Genomic DNA, 15,865 nt, shown 5'->3' with positions numbered 1-15,865 from the left:
ACAAAGAAGCAAAACTTTTCTAAGAGAAAGATCAGGAATCAGTAAAACATTTTTAAACCAGAAAAGCTAAAGCAATGAAAATATAAAGAAAATTATAATAGAGGTAATAAGTAAACCTATACTTCAGCGGTATACAGACAGTACGCAAAATGGATAATTTGAGGCACAGAAGAGGCCGAAATGAAGCTCAAAAATTTTGCTGCATATGTCCTTCAGTGTTCTTATAAATAAAGTTAAAAGCTAGACAGCCATCTAATAGTGAAAATATTTGTCTCACAATGCATACATAGTAATAGAGGATATTTAAAAACCCAGGAATTTCAAAGTCCTAAGGATACACAGACAGCTTTAGGAAATATAGGACGTAAAAGAAAGTATTAGCCCTTCTCTTTTTGTCATCCATTTAATTTCACAACCTGTATGAATTCTCACAGAATTGCTCCTAAACAAACTCCGAAAATATGAGCAATATAAACAGCAAAATGTTCAGTAATGGAAGACAGTAAAATTTTGGGGAAAAAAAAAATCAACAATGGGTGACTGAAAAATATTTGAGGAGAAAAAGTATATTACATTACTTAGTTGTTCGGTATTGACAAGAGTTGACAAGATTTTTCATTGAGACTCTGAAAGTATCCTGGCTGAGTTAGCAGCGTAAAGTGACTGCAAAGTCACTGTATAACTAGCAAATTTAAAGGCAATTAAAAGACTCTGGTAAGAATTTACATTTATAAAAACTTAAAAACACATGTCTTTTTGGATCTTAGCAATGTAAATTTTACTTTGGGAGGTAAATACTACCCAATAGTTGCTATAAAGTTAACGTGTACAAAATCAAACCAAAAAGTTAGGATAAATCAAACTTAATCAATATTTAAGGAAAACAAACAAACAAAAGCCTTCCCCTTGCAAGGAAGAGCTGACTCTTGATCTTTTAACTCTATTTCTCTCTTTAGAGACAGAAATCAAGGAGGTACTATGAACTCATGAATAAATGAATTTAAAAGATTCTAAATAAAGATTTATTTTACTTTTTTTTAGTCTCTAATTATGGACTACCAGAGAACAAAGAAGTTCTGAGAAAGTTTACTTTGCTTTTGACAGAAGAGCAGTAGACCTGAAAAGTCAGCTCTAGATGAACTATGTTTAAGGATGAGAGGTTAGGTGCAAAGTGAACTGGATGAAAACATAACAGGAATGACTGACAGTGACAGCTTCATTTTGGAGGGAATGAATAAACTATTATTCACACAACAGAAAACTGCAAGATTTCTGACAACTGAGAGGTAATATCCAAAGAAGGAGACATGACAAATACTCTCAAGAATTTCCAAACCTGTCATAGTCAGAATTAATGAACCAGAAAAGTTACGTCCATTGTAGTCTTCATTTTTTTCAGTCTGCAAGTCTCCAGGATTAAGTACCTACTACTCTCAATATAAAATTGGCTAATGTTTCCTAAAAATGAAAATACTCAAAACTGCATCAAAATCTAGTTTGCATAAGCTTCTCTCAAGAAGAGGCACTAAATAGATTTCAAAACTACTACCATTAGATGGGAAAAAACATAGAGCCTCTTTTGCTTACAAGAGGGAAATAACTGAATAATCAAAGTTCATAAAATAAGCATCATTATATAAACATGCTGCATATTATGAATGGATATAAAACTATATCTATAAAAAACTATATCTATAAAAAATAGATTTGAAATAATAGAAAATTATACTTCCTGACTGTGGAACTAAGTTTCTGAATGAAATAAACATTATCTCTAGCATACAAACAATCATTTGCTATACAAGACAAGTACTTTGCACGTTTGACATTTTAGGAACTGTCAGACAACTTGCTGGTACTCTTCACAGAAGGCTATGTAAAACCCACCAAAATGCATCACCCAAACACTGGAAAAAGTGAGGTCTCCAACACATTCTGACAGCTAATTAGCACAGTCACATCAGTTCTCTGTTTGTCTACAAGCTGTTCTTGGAAGCATCACACACTTAAACAAACTGAATTCTACGAAATGGAACTTCTGTTCTGTTCTGTTTTCAAATTGAAGCTACATTAGTATTTCTCACAGTCACAGAACAGTGGGGGTTGGAAGAGGACTCTAGACATCATCTAGTCCAAGCCCTCTGCTAAAGCAGGTTCACCTAGATCAGGTTGCACAGGAATGTATCCTGGTGGGTTTTGAAAACCTCCAAGGAAGGAGATTCCACAACCTCTCTGGGCAGTGCATTCCAGTGCTCTGTCACTCTTACAGTAACATAGGTTTTCCTTACATTTAAGTGGAACTTTTTGTGTTCCAGCTTTTGTTAATCACCCCTTGTCCTATCACTGGACACTACAGAAAAACGTGCTACTCCATCCTCTGAGTGTGTCTCAAAAAAGGGCATAAGATTTCATGTGCCATTCAACAGATTTTGAACTTCTAGTTAACATACAAATGACAGTCAACATTATAAAACAGTGATAGAGAAAGAATTATGGATATAGGGCTATCTATCTATCTTAAATGTTGTATGTACAAATTCAAGATATATTTCACAGCTTCACATAAAATCACCACAAAAAATAACAACATGCAAAAGCACAGAGGAAGCATTTCACTGACTTCTCTCCCTTTTGTGTGACACTTTTGGTACTGTTCTGTCTGAGCAATAATGCTAGCAGCTCCTTTGGCTTCTCAAACTATTTGAAAAATTTCAGCACAATATACTCTATACAAAGGAAAACTACAGGCCACACATCCTTAAGGGTTTACTGAGTAGAAAAAACAGTACAGCCCGGGAAGAGCATATTCATGCAACTGAACTTCTATTCCTTGTCTGGTTTTATTCTTGTTTAATGCGAATAAAAATGGAAAATATGCAGATTAATGTAATGAAGGACCACAGTAAAATATATTTCACTTAACTACATCCAAGCATGAAAACACTACATGGAATGCCCAGTTGTATCTCTTTGATGGATACCGTTTCTTTGGGACTACATAAAGAGAAATATTGAGAAGTCATAATTTAAGAGACAAAATGTGTGATCTGAGTCTCACTTCACATACACTTTAATTTTTCCCCATCCAAGAATGTCCCTTTCACACTGTTTAGAATACAGTAAGGAAGGAAACTATCAAGATAAGGAAAGACAAATACATGATAAATAAATAAAGAGAAATGGATTTATCATAATAATAAGAAGTGATTTGCTGCAGGTATACACAGATCATTGACTGGTTTACGGAAGAATATAAAAAACAATCTCAACGTAGTCTACATTTTTAATACCATCTACTCTGATCATATAGTGAAAGAAATTTCTGATATTTCATCATTTCCAGAGCTTCCTTCGAAAACAGGTAATTCCTTTTACATTACCATGCTTATGATCTAGCACCCTTGATGAGAAAATATCTTAGAATTTCATGGTCCTACATAGTAAACACTTATAAATAACAGATGTTTATTTAATCTATCTTTTTACTGTGCTTTTTACAATCCATGCTTTTTAAAGTTACTCATTCTCTGTGTATTCTCTCCTTTTAGAAGAAAATCTTACTATGATGTTTGAGCAGACTGCTTCTATTCAAATACTTCTATTCAAATGGGGAAAGAGGAAAAAAATCTATTCCACGTATTGAAGTATGGAACAGTAGAATATTTCCAGTAATATCTGCCCGTGTTATCTGCATCCAGTCCAGGCAATTGCATAGATACAGTTCTTCAGTGATGAAACCATACTTCTCCATAAATATATCTCATGCTTAAGGGACTAAAATTATATATATGTGAAAAATCACTGCTCTTTCACACTAAAAATCAAAGTATGCATAGCCTGTAGACCTTTTCTGTGCCTCAGTTGTCAAGAATTGCTAGCACTTAGTAAAGAAAGTGATTGAAAATTATTGAAATTTGTTAGTAATCTCACAGAGAGATAAATTTAACTCTCAGATGTCTAGTTTGGTTTTGGGGTTTGCTTAAGCTTTTGTTTTGTTTTCAATACTCATAATTTACAAAATACATTATTGTTCCCCCAGGTGCAATCTCAGTAATAGTACTGACCAATACCTGACTGTACCAAAGCACTTTTCTTAATTTGCCGTTATACGTCTTCATTTTCTGAGTACTGAAAATTTCTATTCAAAAGTGTGCTGATCATATTTTTCAGTATATATGTTCATGCAGCACATGAGCTAAACCACAAGATCAAAGCTGGTGTTCATTTACAGCAGTCAACATCAAATATGTTTGTGTGTCAGAAAATGATAATGATGCTGATATGAGAGTGTATTTCCTTAAAAAAACACCCAACAAAACAACAAAAGAAACAGTAGTCCTACAGATTGTTCTCTAGGAAGCATCCATTATAATGATCATCAATTTCTTTGAGGGAACTGGTCCTTCAAACACATTCCAGGAAAGAGGGAAGTGGATCCATAAGCTCCAGACCTAGGGGACATCTGAGATTGGATATTCAAGAGAAATTACATCAATCGACTAAGAAAAGAGTAGATGTAGAAATATCTGACATCTGTGGACAGTAACTGAATAGCAATTGATATGGCCATCTTATCTCTCAAGAGTTTGTCTCAAAAGCATTGCTTAGTGATAACAATTAATACAAAGAGACATTTCACTATTAGGCAGTTCAGTATAGCATATCAGGCACTACATTGAACTTCACACAGATGAAAGTAAACTAGAAAATAGACCAGAACTTTTTTACTTTAGGAAGAACTTTCTTACTTGGAGAAGGCATCAATCTGAAGGACAGAATGTGAAATAGCTTAGAATTTTACTCGGAAGAAGCTTCTTCAATTTTAGTTATGTCCTAAACATTTGGACTTATGCAGTTAGAACTAGCAGATGAGTACAGTGAAAAGACATAGAACTCAAGATAATTTGTGTCTATGGGCTGATGGTTCCCTCCTGTAGATGATGACAAAAATACGATGATGCCAAAACCTCACATGTAACAATCAAAGATGAACTGCCAAAATTTGTCCAGCAAGAAACTGAGATAGAACTAGGACTGACACCTTCCCCTAGCCTCAAAGATGTAGCCTTGTCATAGTCTTGTACACTGACCAAATCAGCAGCAGAGTGGTATTTCTCTAGACAGACTTTTAACATATATTTCCAACCCCAGGTAGAACTCTCTGATGAAATAAACCTTAAAAATCAGAGATTTCAATAAATTCTAATGATATATTAAGGATAAGTAGTAAAAATCAACGTTTCTTCCTTCTCAAAAGAGACATTTTTGTGAGGAAGTATGAGAATTTAGGGGAAAAATAGGATTTAGGAGAAAGTATGAGAAAGTAGTTATTTAATAAGAAATTTGGGTTTTTTTTCTTTGAGCTGGAAATAAACCAACAGAAAATTTAGAAGGAATGGCAAATAAAGATCAAAAATATGAGGGCTGACAAAGTTCTATTGAGCTTAAAACTTTTAAGGCAAAGCACTGCTTGTAAGACAAGAATATGGGAACAAAAAAAACCCCTTATGTTTGTGCGCAGAACATACTTGCATTGTATCATTACTGCTGTGCTTAAAAAAAATATCTTTACAGTGACATACCCATAACTCTCCATGTAAAGATGGATATGCATGTACAATTCCATAACATAAAATATTAATCGACTTGGTAAATAATCGTTAGTAATCATTTCATCCATATTAATTGTTATCACAGAACAAAATCATCTCAAAAAATATTTCAAACAAACATCAAAGCATACATTTAAGAATAGATATATTAAAAAAGAATATATCAATAGATATATTCAAAAAGAACAAAAACATATAACACATTTCTCTTCCAAAAAAGATTTCTGAGTTAACAAAATGTGCCAGTATAAATGATATTTTATTAAACTTGGTAGTTCTGCCATAAGCACTTACAATTGTCTACTTGATTAGGTTTCAAAATCCCAGTTTTATATTACAATTAATGGTGATAGACCTTGATTGAGTTGAATGAGAATTTACTTGGAAGTTTGTGAACAATTAGAAACCTTTTCTGAGATCCAAAGCACGTTTTAAATTCTGTTGTGTGAAGACATTATGTGAACTGGACAATGTATTATATCAGAATCAGAAGCACTCTCCTGTCCTATGACTAAGAATACGTCCTTTATATCGTTGCATTCTTCACAGGTAAATCTTAACCTCTTGAACACGTTTTCATATTTCTGTCCCCACTTTTTGGTTTGCAATGTACATATATCAGATCATGAGAGTAATATATTTCCTCAATCAAAAAAGTTATCTCTCAAAGATATCTTCCTATGATGCTTCAAGATTTCATACGGTTCAGTCACTTTTTATGTTCAGAAAATGGTATCAAGTCAGTAAACAATACATTTGTTTCAGAAACACAAAACATTTTTCTTAAAATGCATTTTTACTTGTTTTTAGGAAGAAGCTTATGGTAAGCATTACATAACTGTGGTTCTGTGCGATAAACTCCTCATTCATGTTGGAATTGATTTCTCCAAACTAATACTTACTGTTTATACAGATGCTTACATACTTCATACATGTTTGCACTAAATATGAATTGATATGGTATGAAGACTGAATTGGTCATAAAACACTCGGAAATCATAGAATCATAGAATCATAAAATGGTAGGGGTTGGAAGGGACCTTTAGAGATCACCTAGTCCAGCCCCCAATGGTTAATCCAATAAGAAGACTGTTAATGTATTTAGGTCTAATATATCCCATGAAAATTAAAAATAAAAAACTACTATCCATCATATAGTCACTAGAATTTTGCTAGCAGTACTTAAAAGATAATTGCTAATACTTTAAGTTGCAATGTAAACAATCTCTGGATGCTGTTAGTAAATTATTTGGCTTTTTAAAAATATATATATATTAATATTCATTATTATTTTGATTTAGCAGCTGTATGTAAAGTCACATCTATATTTTCAGTAACAGACCAGTTTACTCTGTTCAGATACTTATCGGCAATGGATATAATACCAAATATTTGCTACACAGTGTGATTTTTCTCAGATCATCTTAAATGATCCAATACAGGCGGGCCTATTTGTGTATATATATTTCTAAAGATTAGTGTAATTTCTCATAGCTAGCTTTTTTTTTTTAATGTGAGATTTCTAGGAAATAAAAATAGGTTTGCACAATGGATGTTTGTGTCTACCACTTAAGAAGCATAAAAAAATTTGGATGACAAATTTGTGCAAATTGAATCCTGCATTTAATTACATAAATTAAAAATAATAGCGTGTTTTTCTCTACAGAAAATGGCAGCTGCTAAAGGAGTATTAGGTTGCTCTGAGAATTTTTCTCAATGCTACACTCTACTGAATCTGTTCTAAGCAGGTTTAAATGTTGTAAAACACCTTTGATCCAAATAGATGAAGAATCAGTATTTTTAAATACTTGTATTTAATTTATTACCTATATACAGGTATTTTTAAATACCTGCACTTATTTCTATACTGAGGACATAAGGTAAAAAATTAATTTGCTTTGGTAGTCATATTTGTTAATATTTTTCAATCAGAAAAGAGTTGACACTAAAAGAAAATCACAAAGATTCTTCTATGTGCACATCCATACCTGAGCATTAAGAAGTTCTTCACATTTATGAGAATGTTTCTCAATTGCTAGCATATACTGTTTTTCAATAGCTGCTTCTTGCTGCTGAACTGTAGATTGTAGCAGTGCCTGCAAAAAGAAAGTACATCATATTCAACAAAGACGTAACTTGGATGTTTACTGTAGGTCTATTAATATTTGTGTATAACTAGAATGTGGAATGCCGTTATAAATTTGGAATGTGCAACTATTAAAGTACCTTTCTGTGTAGCACTACCTGGTTTTCAGTCAGGACTAAGATTTTTTGGGTCTCAGATTTCTAATACACAGTCTGCTTAAAAGGGAATGGTAGAAGATAGAGGAGGAGAGTATTTCTGTTAAATACATACAGTTTATTGGGACCACACAAGAAGAGAAGCATATGAAAGCTGCTGAAGAGAGAGAAATAAAAAAAGCCAGACATATTTCCCTGGCTGACAAAACTCCACATCCTCTCGGCACAGTGTAAGATCCCATGGGCCAAGCATGATCTTCACAACCACAAGTCAAGTAAAAGCAGATGGAAATTCTGAGTAATTTAAAACATAAAAGATGCCCCCTCCAGGAAGTTCACACTTAAATATAAAGCAGTGGAAGTCAAAGTGTAGAAGTATCAAGACAGTAACAAAAAGATGATAAAAACTAGGAACTTTCTGTGTGTAAGCATGTGTGCATGCATAAGTGTATTCAAATGCAGAACTTTCCATCATCTGAATTTAAAAAAAGACATTTAAAAAATTTAAGACATGTGAAAAATAAAATTATCTTTTGAGGAATTACACTCAAGCTTCCACAAACAACGATGGTATTTTAACAAAGAATCTACTTAATTCATGCTATACAAGTCTTTTTCCCTAATATTATAAAATATTTATATCACTTTCCAAATATTCATTGGTTTATACACAATGTAGCATACTATTTTTAACTGGTAATCAATATAAATGAGGTAGTTGAAATTACTGCATAAGTTAAAACAGACAAGTTTTATAGAAAACAGGCCCCAATGTTGAAAAAAAAATCCCAAATTCAAAACCATTTTTATTTTTAAAATATATTTACTTCATGGACGATAGCATACACATTAAATATATTTTTGAATATTTTTTTTAAAAAACAAAATATATTGAAAAGACCTTTCTGACAATTTTTGAACTACCCTTTCAAATTTTCCACTAATTAGTCCCTTATGACAAAATCTGTATGTCAGTAATGTTAAATAGTATGGTAGTAGTTTTCAGCACAGGTTCAGAGATTTAAATGGTAAAAAGTGGTGCTTCATGTATACTGCAATTAAAGTGTGAGAATATATTTACTGGAGTTTGCAGGGGATTTAATCAGCCATAACTTTACTTTCCAAAAAGCCTTTTTTTTTTTCCCCCAACTACATTTCATTCTTTTATTCATATAAATTCAGTCAGTCACAAAAACTTGACTCTCAAGGAAGTATAACTTCTGTATGTGAAATTTTATAAGCTAAATCCTAATATTTATAAGCATAGAATTGCCACATATCAGTTGCAAATATCAAGTCTATTCCTTGGGGTTTTGGTTTTTTATTTGCCTAAACTACTGGAGCGAGAATTCAATGGGCACAAAAGAAAAAAGATAATCTAATTCTGATGTTAGGGAAAATAGCACTAGAATGGTCATTAAGCTACAAGAAACAAGTTGTTTAGAAAACACATAAAATTCCACATAAAAAAAAAAGTCTTCATTTTCTATCATATATGCTACTAATATAAACAGTACCACGGAATTCACCCTATTCCACTAGTTGTCTGAGTAAGGAGACAGAGGAAAAAATTCCTCCATTCCCACAGTTCTTCACAGATAGCTTCCACGTTACAAAATAAAAAAAAAAATCTCAAACCAAATATTTCTATTTTCTACTGAGAGATTCAACAGATCAGTAGTCAAGCAGGCCTTTAAAATACAGAGCAAGTTATTTATGCCAAAGCACAAATCTTTTGAAGTCACTTAAGAGGAGATGTGTTACATAATATTCTGAAATAGCGAAAGAATTATAAAAATGAGATTTCTCCTTTCAAAGAGGAATCTAAAGATTCTGAGAACCTTATGATTTTCAGATATGCTTACAATCAAAACAGAATGCTGCGCTCTAATTTATTTTGAAATGCAGAATGTTTTTGTTCTCATGAGAAAATCTGTATGCTCAGGACTGGTCTTAGTTGTCATTGCTGTCAGATAGGCACTTCTAAAAAACAATCTACTCTTCTGAAGTATCAACGGAGAAGTGTTATACAGAACTGCCATAACTAGACAAATTTATCTTGCCCTTTAAAATGAAACTTTCATTATTGTTCATTTATCATTGAAATCATGTCCTGTATGCAACAAATTATCAGAAACAATTTAAAAAATAAATTAAAATCCAAACATGTCAATTTCCCTTAATTTTCATCTAACAGTTGCTGTACAACACTACTATGTTCATCATATATATCTCACATCTGCCTGGCTCTACCTGACTACAAAAAGTAAATATGAACATAAAGGTGTCTTTCCAAGACAAAAAAAAGGCCAAAGGAAAAAGAAAACATAGAGTTAAAAACGAGGTAATTTTCTTCTTTGTCTGATGACAATCACTATTTAAGGTTTCTTGATGGGGTAAATACAGCAGAGATACATGATATACACTCAAAGTTTTGAGAATTTCAAGATAATCAACTACTTAAATTACTGATTAAAAACATAATTATCTAAATTACTAACTTAAAACACACTTTCAGCTACTTGATGATAGGCATCTCTGACTGTCAAAGTTACATATTTTCTTCAGCACAATGACACAAAGTCTTTTGATTAATTGCTATTCTGTGTAACTACTTACTACGGCCGAAAAAACACTTTCTTCTTTAATTAATTACAAATTATCATGGTGGGCTGATGTTGCATAAATTTGTGACCACTGACCTACTACCAAACTGGCATTCTTGAAGTATTCTCCTTTTAATAGCTCGTTGGATCATTTCAAGTAAGATTATAGCAAAATGTTGCCTTTGGCATCTGTTGCATGAAGTCAAATGGAACTATTTCAATATTGATGCTCTTGGTAATTAATTACTTCTTCTATATATGGTGCAGTGACTTCCCTTGACACAGAGTGTCCTGTATCAAGTAAATTTCAGGACTGTGGTAGCATGAGACATCAGGGTTGATGTGGATCTCTTTTTACACTCCTATCACGTGTGGCCTCAGTCTATGCTTGTTCCAGTCACAATGGAAGTGGTTGGTTCAGATTGTAAGTATTTCTTTACATTTACCAACTAGTCTTTACTACCTCTTGGCTTTTTTTTTTTTTTTTTTTTAATTTCTGCACAACATACTTCACAATCTGTGACTACATCTGACTTCAACCAAAAGTGTAAGGTCCCATTTTAGGTCTTTAATAGAGCCAAATAGTCATTTTTTTCAGGCAGTTACTAGATCTTCTTTTCCCACTTGTAATTTCCACAGCTTTCAAAGATCTTCTGCCTCTCAACAGCTTATGTAAGTCGTATCAGGCAACAGTTTAAAGGACCATGGCACCTCAGATAAGGAACTACTTAAAGCAATTTGCTTAAAATCCAAATACAAAGCCAAGTATGAATATAAGAACAAATTACAGTCTCTATAGTGGCTGTGTCACCATAGTTAACTACATCATCATTTGAACTGGTGCCTTTACACTAATCAAAGACAGAATGGACAAGGCTTATGCACTATATAAGCAAAGTATATTTAGATATCATAAAATAGGAATCTTTCCTCTGATTCCCAGAAAAAATCCCAAAAGCATAATCACAGCTCCAAGTAAACAGACAAATATATATATATATAAAAACATATATATAGGGCCTCTTAACATTTCCTTCTTCAAATCTGACATTGCTTTGTTAGATTTAGTTCAGTTATAATTAATTTTCAACTTGGCATAATCTTAGCTAATCAAATTTTAATACTCAGACTTTAATATAGAGCTGTTTTGGGTTATAGATGAGAAAAAGAAAACAACAGCACAAAGTAGGCACTGAGAAAGTTATTGGGGGAAGAAAAGGGTGCTCCATCAACACATCATGGCCAGCCCTTGGGAAGCCCAGACCATTAAGGATAACAGGATGGCCAGGATAGCAGAGAACTTGCCCTGGTAGGAAGAGGTTAAAGACTTGATGGAGGTCAGTCTCACCTCCATCCTTGGAAAGGTGATGGAACAACTCATCCTGAAAGTTATCACTGAAAATAAGAAGGATAAGATGGTTATCAGGGGGACTCAACATGGCTTCACCAAGGCGAAATCCTGTTTGACCAACCTGATAGTCTTCTATGAGTGCATAACCGGCTGGCTAGATGAGGGGAGAGCAGCGGATGTGATCTACCGTGACATCAGCAAGGCTTTTGACACTGTCTCCCATAACATCCTCATCAGGAAGCTCAGGCAGTGTGGCTTGGATGAGTGGACAGGGAGGTGGATCAAGAGCTGACTGAATGACAGAGCCCAGAGGGTGGTGATCAATGGCACAGAATCGAGTTGGAGGCCTGAGGCCAGTGGAGTTCCACAGGGACCAATTCTGGGGTTAGTCTTGTTCAACATCTTCGTCAATGACCTGGATGGGGGGATAGAATGTACCCTCAGCAAGTTCACTGATGACACCAAACTAGGAAGACTGGCTGATTTCCCAGAAGGCTGTGCTGCCATTCAGCAGGAACTCAATCAGCTTGAGAGCTGGGCAGAGAGGACCCTCATGAGGTTCAACAAGGACAAGTGCAGAGTCCTGCACCTGGGAAGGAACAACCCTCTGCACCAATACAGGCAGGGAACTGCTGGAGAGCAGCTCTGCAGAGAGAGACCTGGGAGTCCTGATTGATAATAAGCTAAACATGAGCCAGCAATGTGTCCTCATGGCCAAGAAGGCCAATGGCATCCTGGGATGCATCAAGAAGAGCGTGGCCAGCAGATCAAGGGAGGTTCTTCTACCCCTCTACTCTGCTCTGGTGAGGCCTCATCTATAGTACTGTCTCCAGTTCTGGGCTCCTCAGCTCAAGAAGGACAGAGAACTTCTGGAGAGAGCCCAGCGCAGGGCTACCAAGATGCTTAGGGGACTGGAACATCTTTCATATGAGGAAAGACTTTGGGAACTAGGGCTGTTTAGTCTAGGAGTCTGAGGAGTGATCTTATTAACACTTACAAATATCTAAATATCTAAAGGGTGGGTGTCAGGAGTTTGGGACATTCTGTTTTTCCACAGTAGCTATCAACAGGACAAGGAATAACGGGATGAAGCTGGAACACAAAAAGTTCCACTTAAACATAAGAAAAATCTAGTTTACTGTGAGGGTGAGGGAGCAGTGGAACAGGCTGCCCAAAGGGGTTGTGTCCTTCCTTGGAGGTATTCAAGACCTGCCTGGACATGTTCCTATGCGACCTGATCTAGGTGAATCTTCTTCTGCAGAGGGGCTGGACTAGATGATCTCTAAAGGTCCCTTCCAACTCCTACCATTCTATGATTCTATGATGATAAAATCATAGAATGGTAGAGATGTCTGTAGTTAATTCTTCTAACCCCAGGATTACTTCAAAAAAATTACACTGACAAGGTATCCAGTAGGCTTTATCTGGTAATAAAACCCCACCAAACCAACTAGGACAAGATTAAAATATCACATATTTTAACAATTAACCTAGCTCAGTATTCTCAGATTCAGTGTAGGAACTTTAGATGACTGAAAGAAGTGACAAGAAACTATCAGTCAGATCCAGAAAGGCAAACTTCAAGTCCTCTCTCAAAATCTATCAGATATCAGATGAATTACAATTGTGTTTTCTTCCTTTCAAAAAGAAAGAAATTATTCTATGCATCTCTCAACTTACCAGGACTAAAACCAGTGGAACTTAGCCACAAAACTACTACAGACAAAACCAAACCTTCTAAACTCTAAAATATCACAGATTCCTTGATGTTAGTTTTCATATCTGGATTCTTCTTACCAAAGCAGTCTTTATGATGCAAGAAATAACAAAATAATAGAAGAATTGTAGAATATGCTAGAACCTTCTAGATCCTTGAGGGGGAGTGGGGGCAGAACATGTTCTAGTGTCTGTAAACGACATAATTTAGTTGTATGATAAGGTAGCTTAAATGCTAGAATTCATTTGGGAGAAGTTCCATCTTCTAGTTGAGTTTTTTTTTGCCACTAGAAATAATTAATGTTCTCGATACACATTATACTCAATGACCAAACTGTCTTATGTTTTCTACTCATTGTTTGTGGACAGATACACATGAACAACTTTGGAGAGGCTTTTAAGGAACAAATTCACATTATTAAGCTAAGGAGTAATACATATGCATTAACAGTATCTATATACAATCTAACTATTCCAAATCACACTGCTTGTAGGATGACAATGTCAGAAAAGAAAGTCTTCTGAAACTTCAATCTTCCAAACAATTCAAGAAATCCTGCTTTTTTTCCTACTTCTCATCTCTCTCCTAAGGCAAACGAGCTATCAGACAATTGATTCTACTTTCCTTTCACTAATAAAAAATGCCTGCTGGCTTCTGATAGAACAAAAAAGAATGAAAATCCTTAAGAATAAGTTCTCTAAAGACTATTTATATCCATTTTAGTTTGATGAAATAAAAATTACATAAATCATTATTTCCTCAAATCATTATCAAAACCTTCACATATTTAGTTGACAGTATAAAACATTTTTATATTAATTTGCAGAGAGATTAAAAGTGAATCCATCTTAATTTTATTAGTTGAAATTTTGCCATAACTAAATATAACTTATCTAATTAGTGCAAATCCTTGTTTGAGCTCAGATAAAGAGCTAACCATAGCTTTAAGTTTAATATATTAAAATAATTTTCAAACTAGATACAAACATAATAAGAAGTTTATCTATAATCATCCTGGCAAATCCTTAAGGGAACACACATCTTAATTACTCTATTATGCATTTTATCAGTGGTCAGAGAATTAAGCAGTCCTGGAATGTAATTGACAGAACACTACATGTATGCTGGGAACACCAGATAACTGTAACACTGTATACAAACTAGAGACTGAAAAACTGTACTTTATCCAATCTCAGAAGAAAAGTTAAAGACGAGACAACACAAATGATCTCAAACTTTTATCCTGTATTTCTAAAGGTTGTGTTAGGTATTTTTCCTTATCCTCTGCATAGCAAAATTACAATGATTACGGTTTTTACCAAGACCATGCCATAGGCACTACAGACCATTTTTAATATAAACCTATTTGCTCAGCCCTAGTCTTCACACTCTATTGGCAAGAGAAGCCACAGCTGCTTGCCCAGAACATGATCTATTTTATGGTCAAAAGATAGAATTTATGAGAATCCTTCTTGAATTTTATAGGCAAAAACATAGACTGTTACCCCCAAATTCATCCCAACTTCCCTAGCAGCAACAAATTGCCATTTCTTTTTTCTCTCAACTTCCTCTTTTTATAAAAGGAAAAATTAATCAGGAAAAAAAAAAAAAGGCAAAACCAGAGCAGACTTTATTATCTCCTCTCATCTCTTGAAAAACAAATTAAAATGCAATTCTAATCCATGCAAAAAAACCAGACTTCTCAGATGTGTAGCATTGTTTGAAAATGTTAAACCAACTAGTATGAAACATACACCATAAAATCATAGAATCACAGAATGGTAGGGGTTGGAAGGGACCTTTAGAGATCATCCAGTCCAACCCCTCTGGAGATCATCTAGTCCAACGTCTCTGCAGAAACAGGTCAACCTAGATAAGGTCACACAGGAATGTGTCCAGGCGGGTCCAGTTCCCGCAGCCTTTCCTCATAAGGAAAATGCTCCAGTCCCCACGATGTAGAGGTTGCTGTAATATGTTCTATAATAATAGAATAATAAAGGCACTGCATCAAAACTTTTAATAATTCTAAACGAATATTACCTCTTGTTTCTTTCCCCTGCTGAAGCATCATTAACTTGCTTAAATAACTAAATATAAACCAGTATATCAAATATCTCTTTAATCTTTTAAAATAAGGTTACTTAGTGAAAAGTAAAGTTATCATACTACTTCAAATATATTAACTACATTAAATATCAGCATTCATTGCAGCAATTATAGTTAAGACTTTCTATGATTTATAGCATTATCTAATTTAGCATTCTGTCTCCACCATTAATTATTTTTTACTACTTTACTTAGAAGCAAAATATTGATTAAGCAATGGTTTAATGAGAAA

The 15,865-nt window shown here is 34.1% G+C and overlaps 1 protein-coding gene across 3 annotated transcripts in view; it reads right to left on the bottom strand.

Annotated features, from left to right (window-relative positions):
- The window catches only part of CCDC91 (coiled-coil domain containing 91), a 147,723-nt gene that overhangs the window by 48,524 nt on the left and 83,334 nt on the right, over window positions 1-15,865 (bottom strand). For all 3 annotated transcript variants that reach the window (XM_061988803.1, XM_061988805.1, XM_061988804.1), the window contains one exon: window positions 7,601-7,708. In XM_061988803.1, the coding sequence (XP_061844787.1) occupies window positions 7,601-7,708 (108 nt within the window). The remainder of the gene's footprint in view (window positions 1-7,600; window positions 7,709-15,865) is intronic.

Source organism: Colius striatus, chromosome 1, assembly GCF_028858725.1.
Source record: "Colius striatus isolate bColStr4 chromosome 1, bColStr4.1.hap1, whole genome shotgun sequence".
Taxonomy (NCBI): domain Eukaryota; kingdom Metazoa; phylum Chordata; class Aves; order Coliiformes; family Coliidae; genus Colius; species Colius striatus.
The sequence above is the reverse complement of the archived record's forward strand: the minus strand, read 5'-3'. Positions and strand labels throughout refer to the sequence as shown.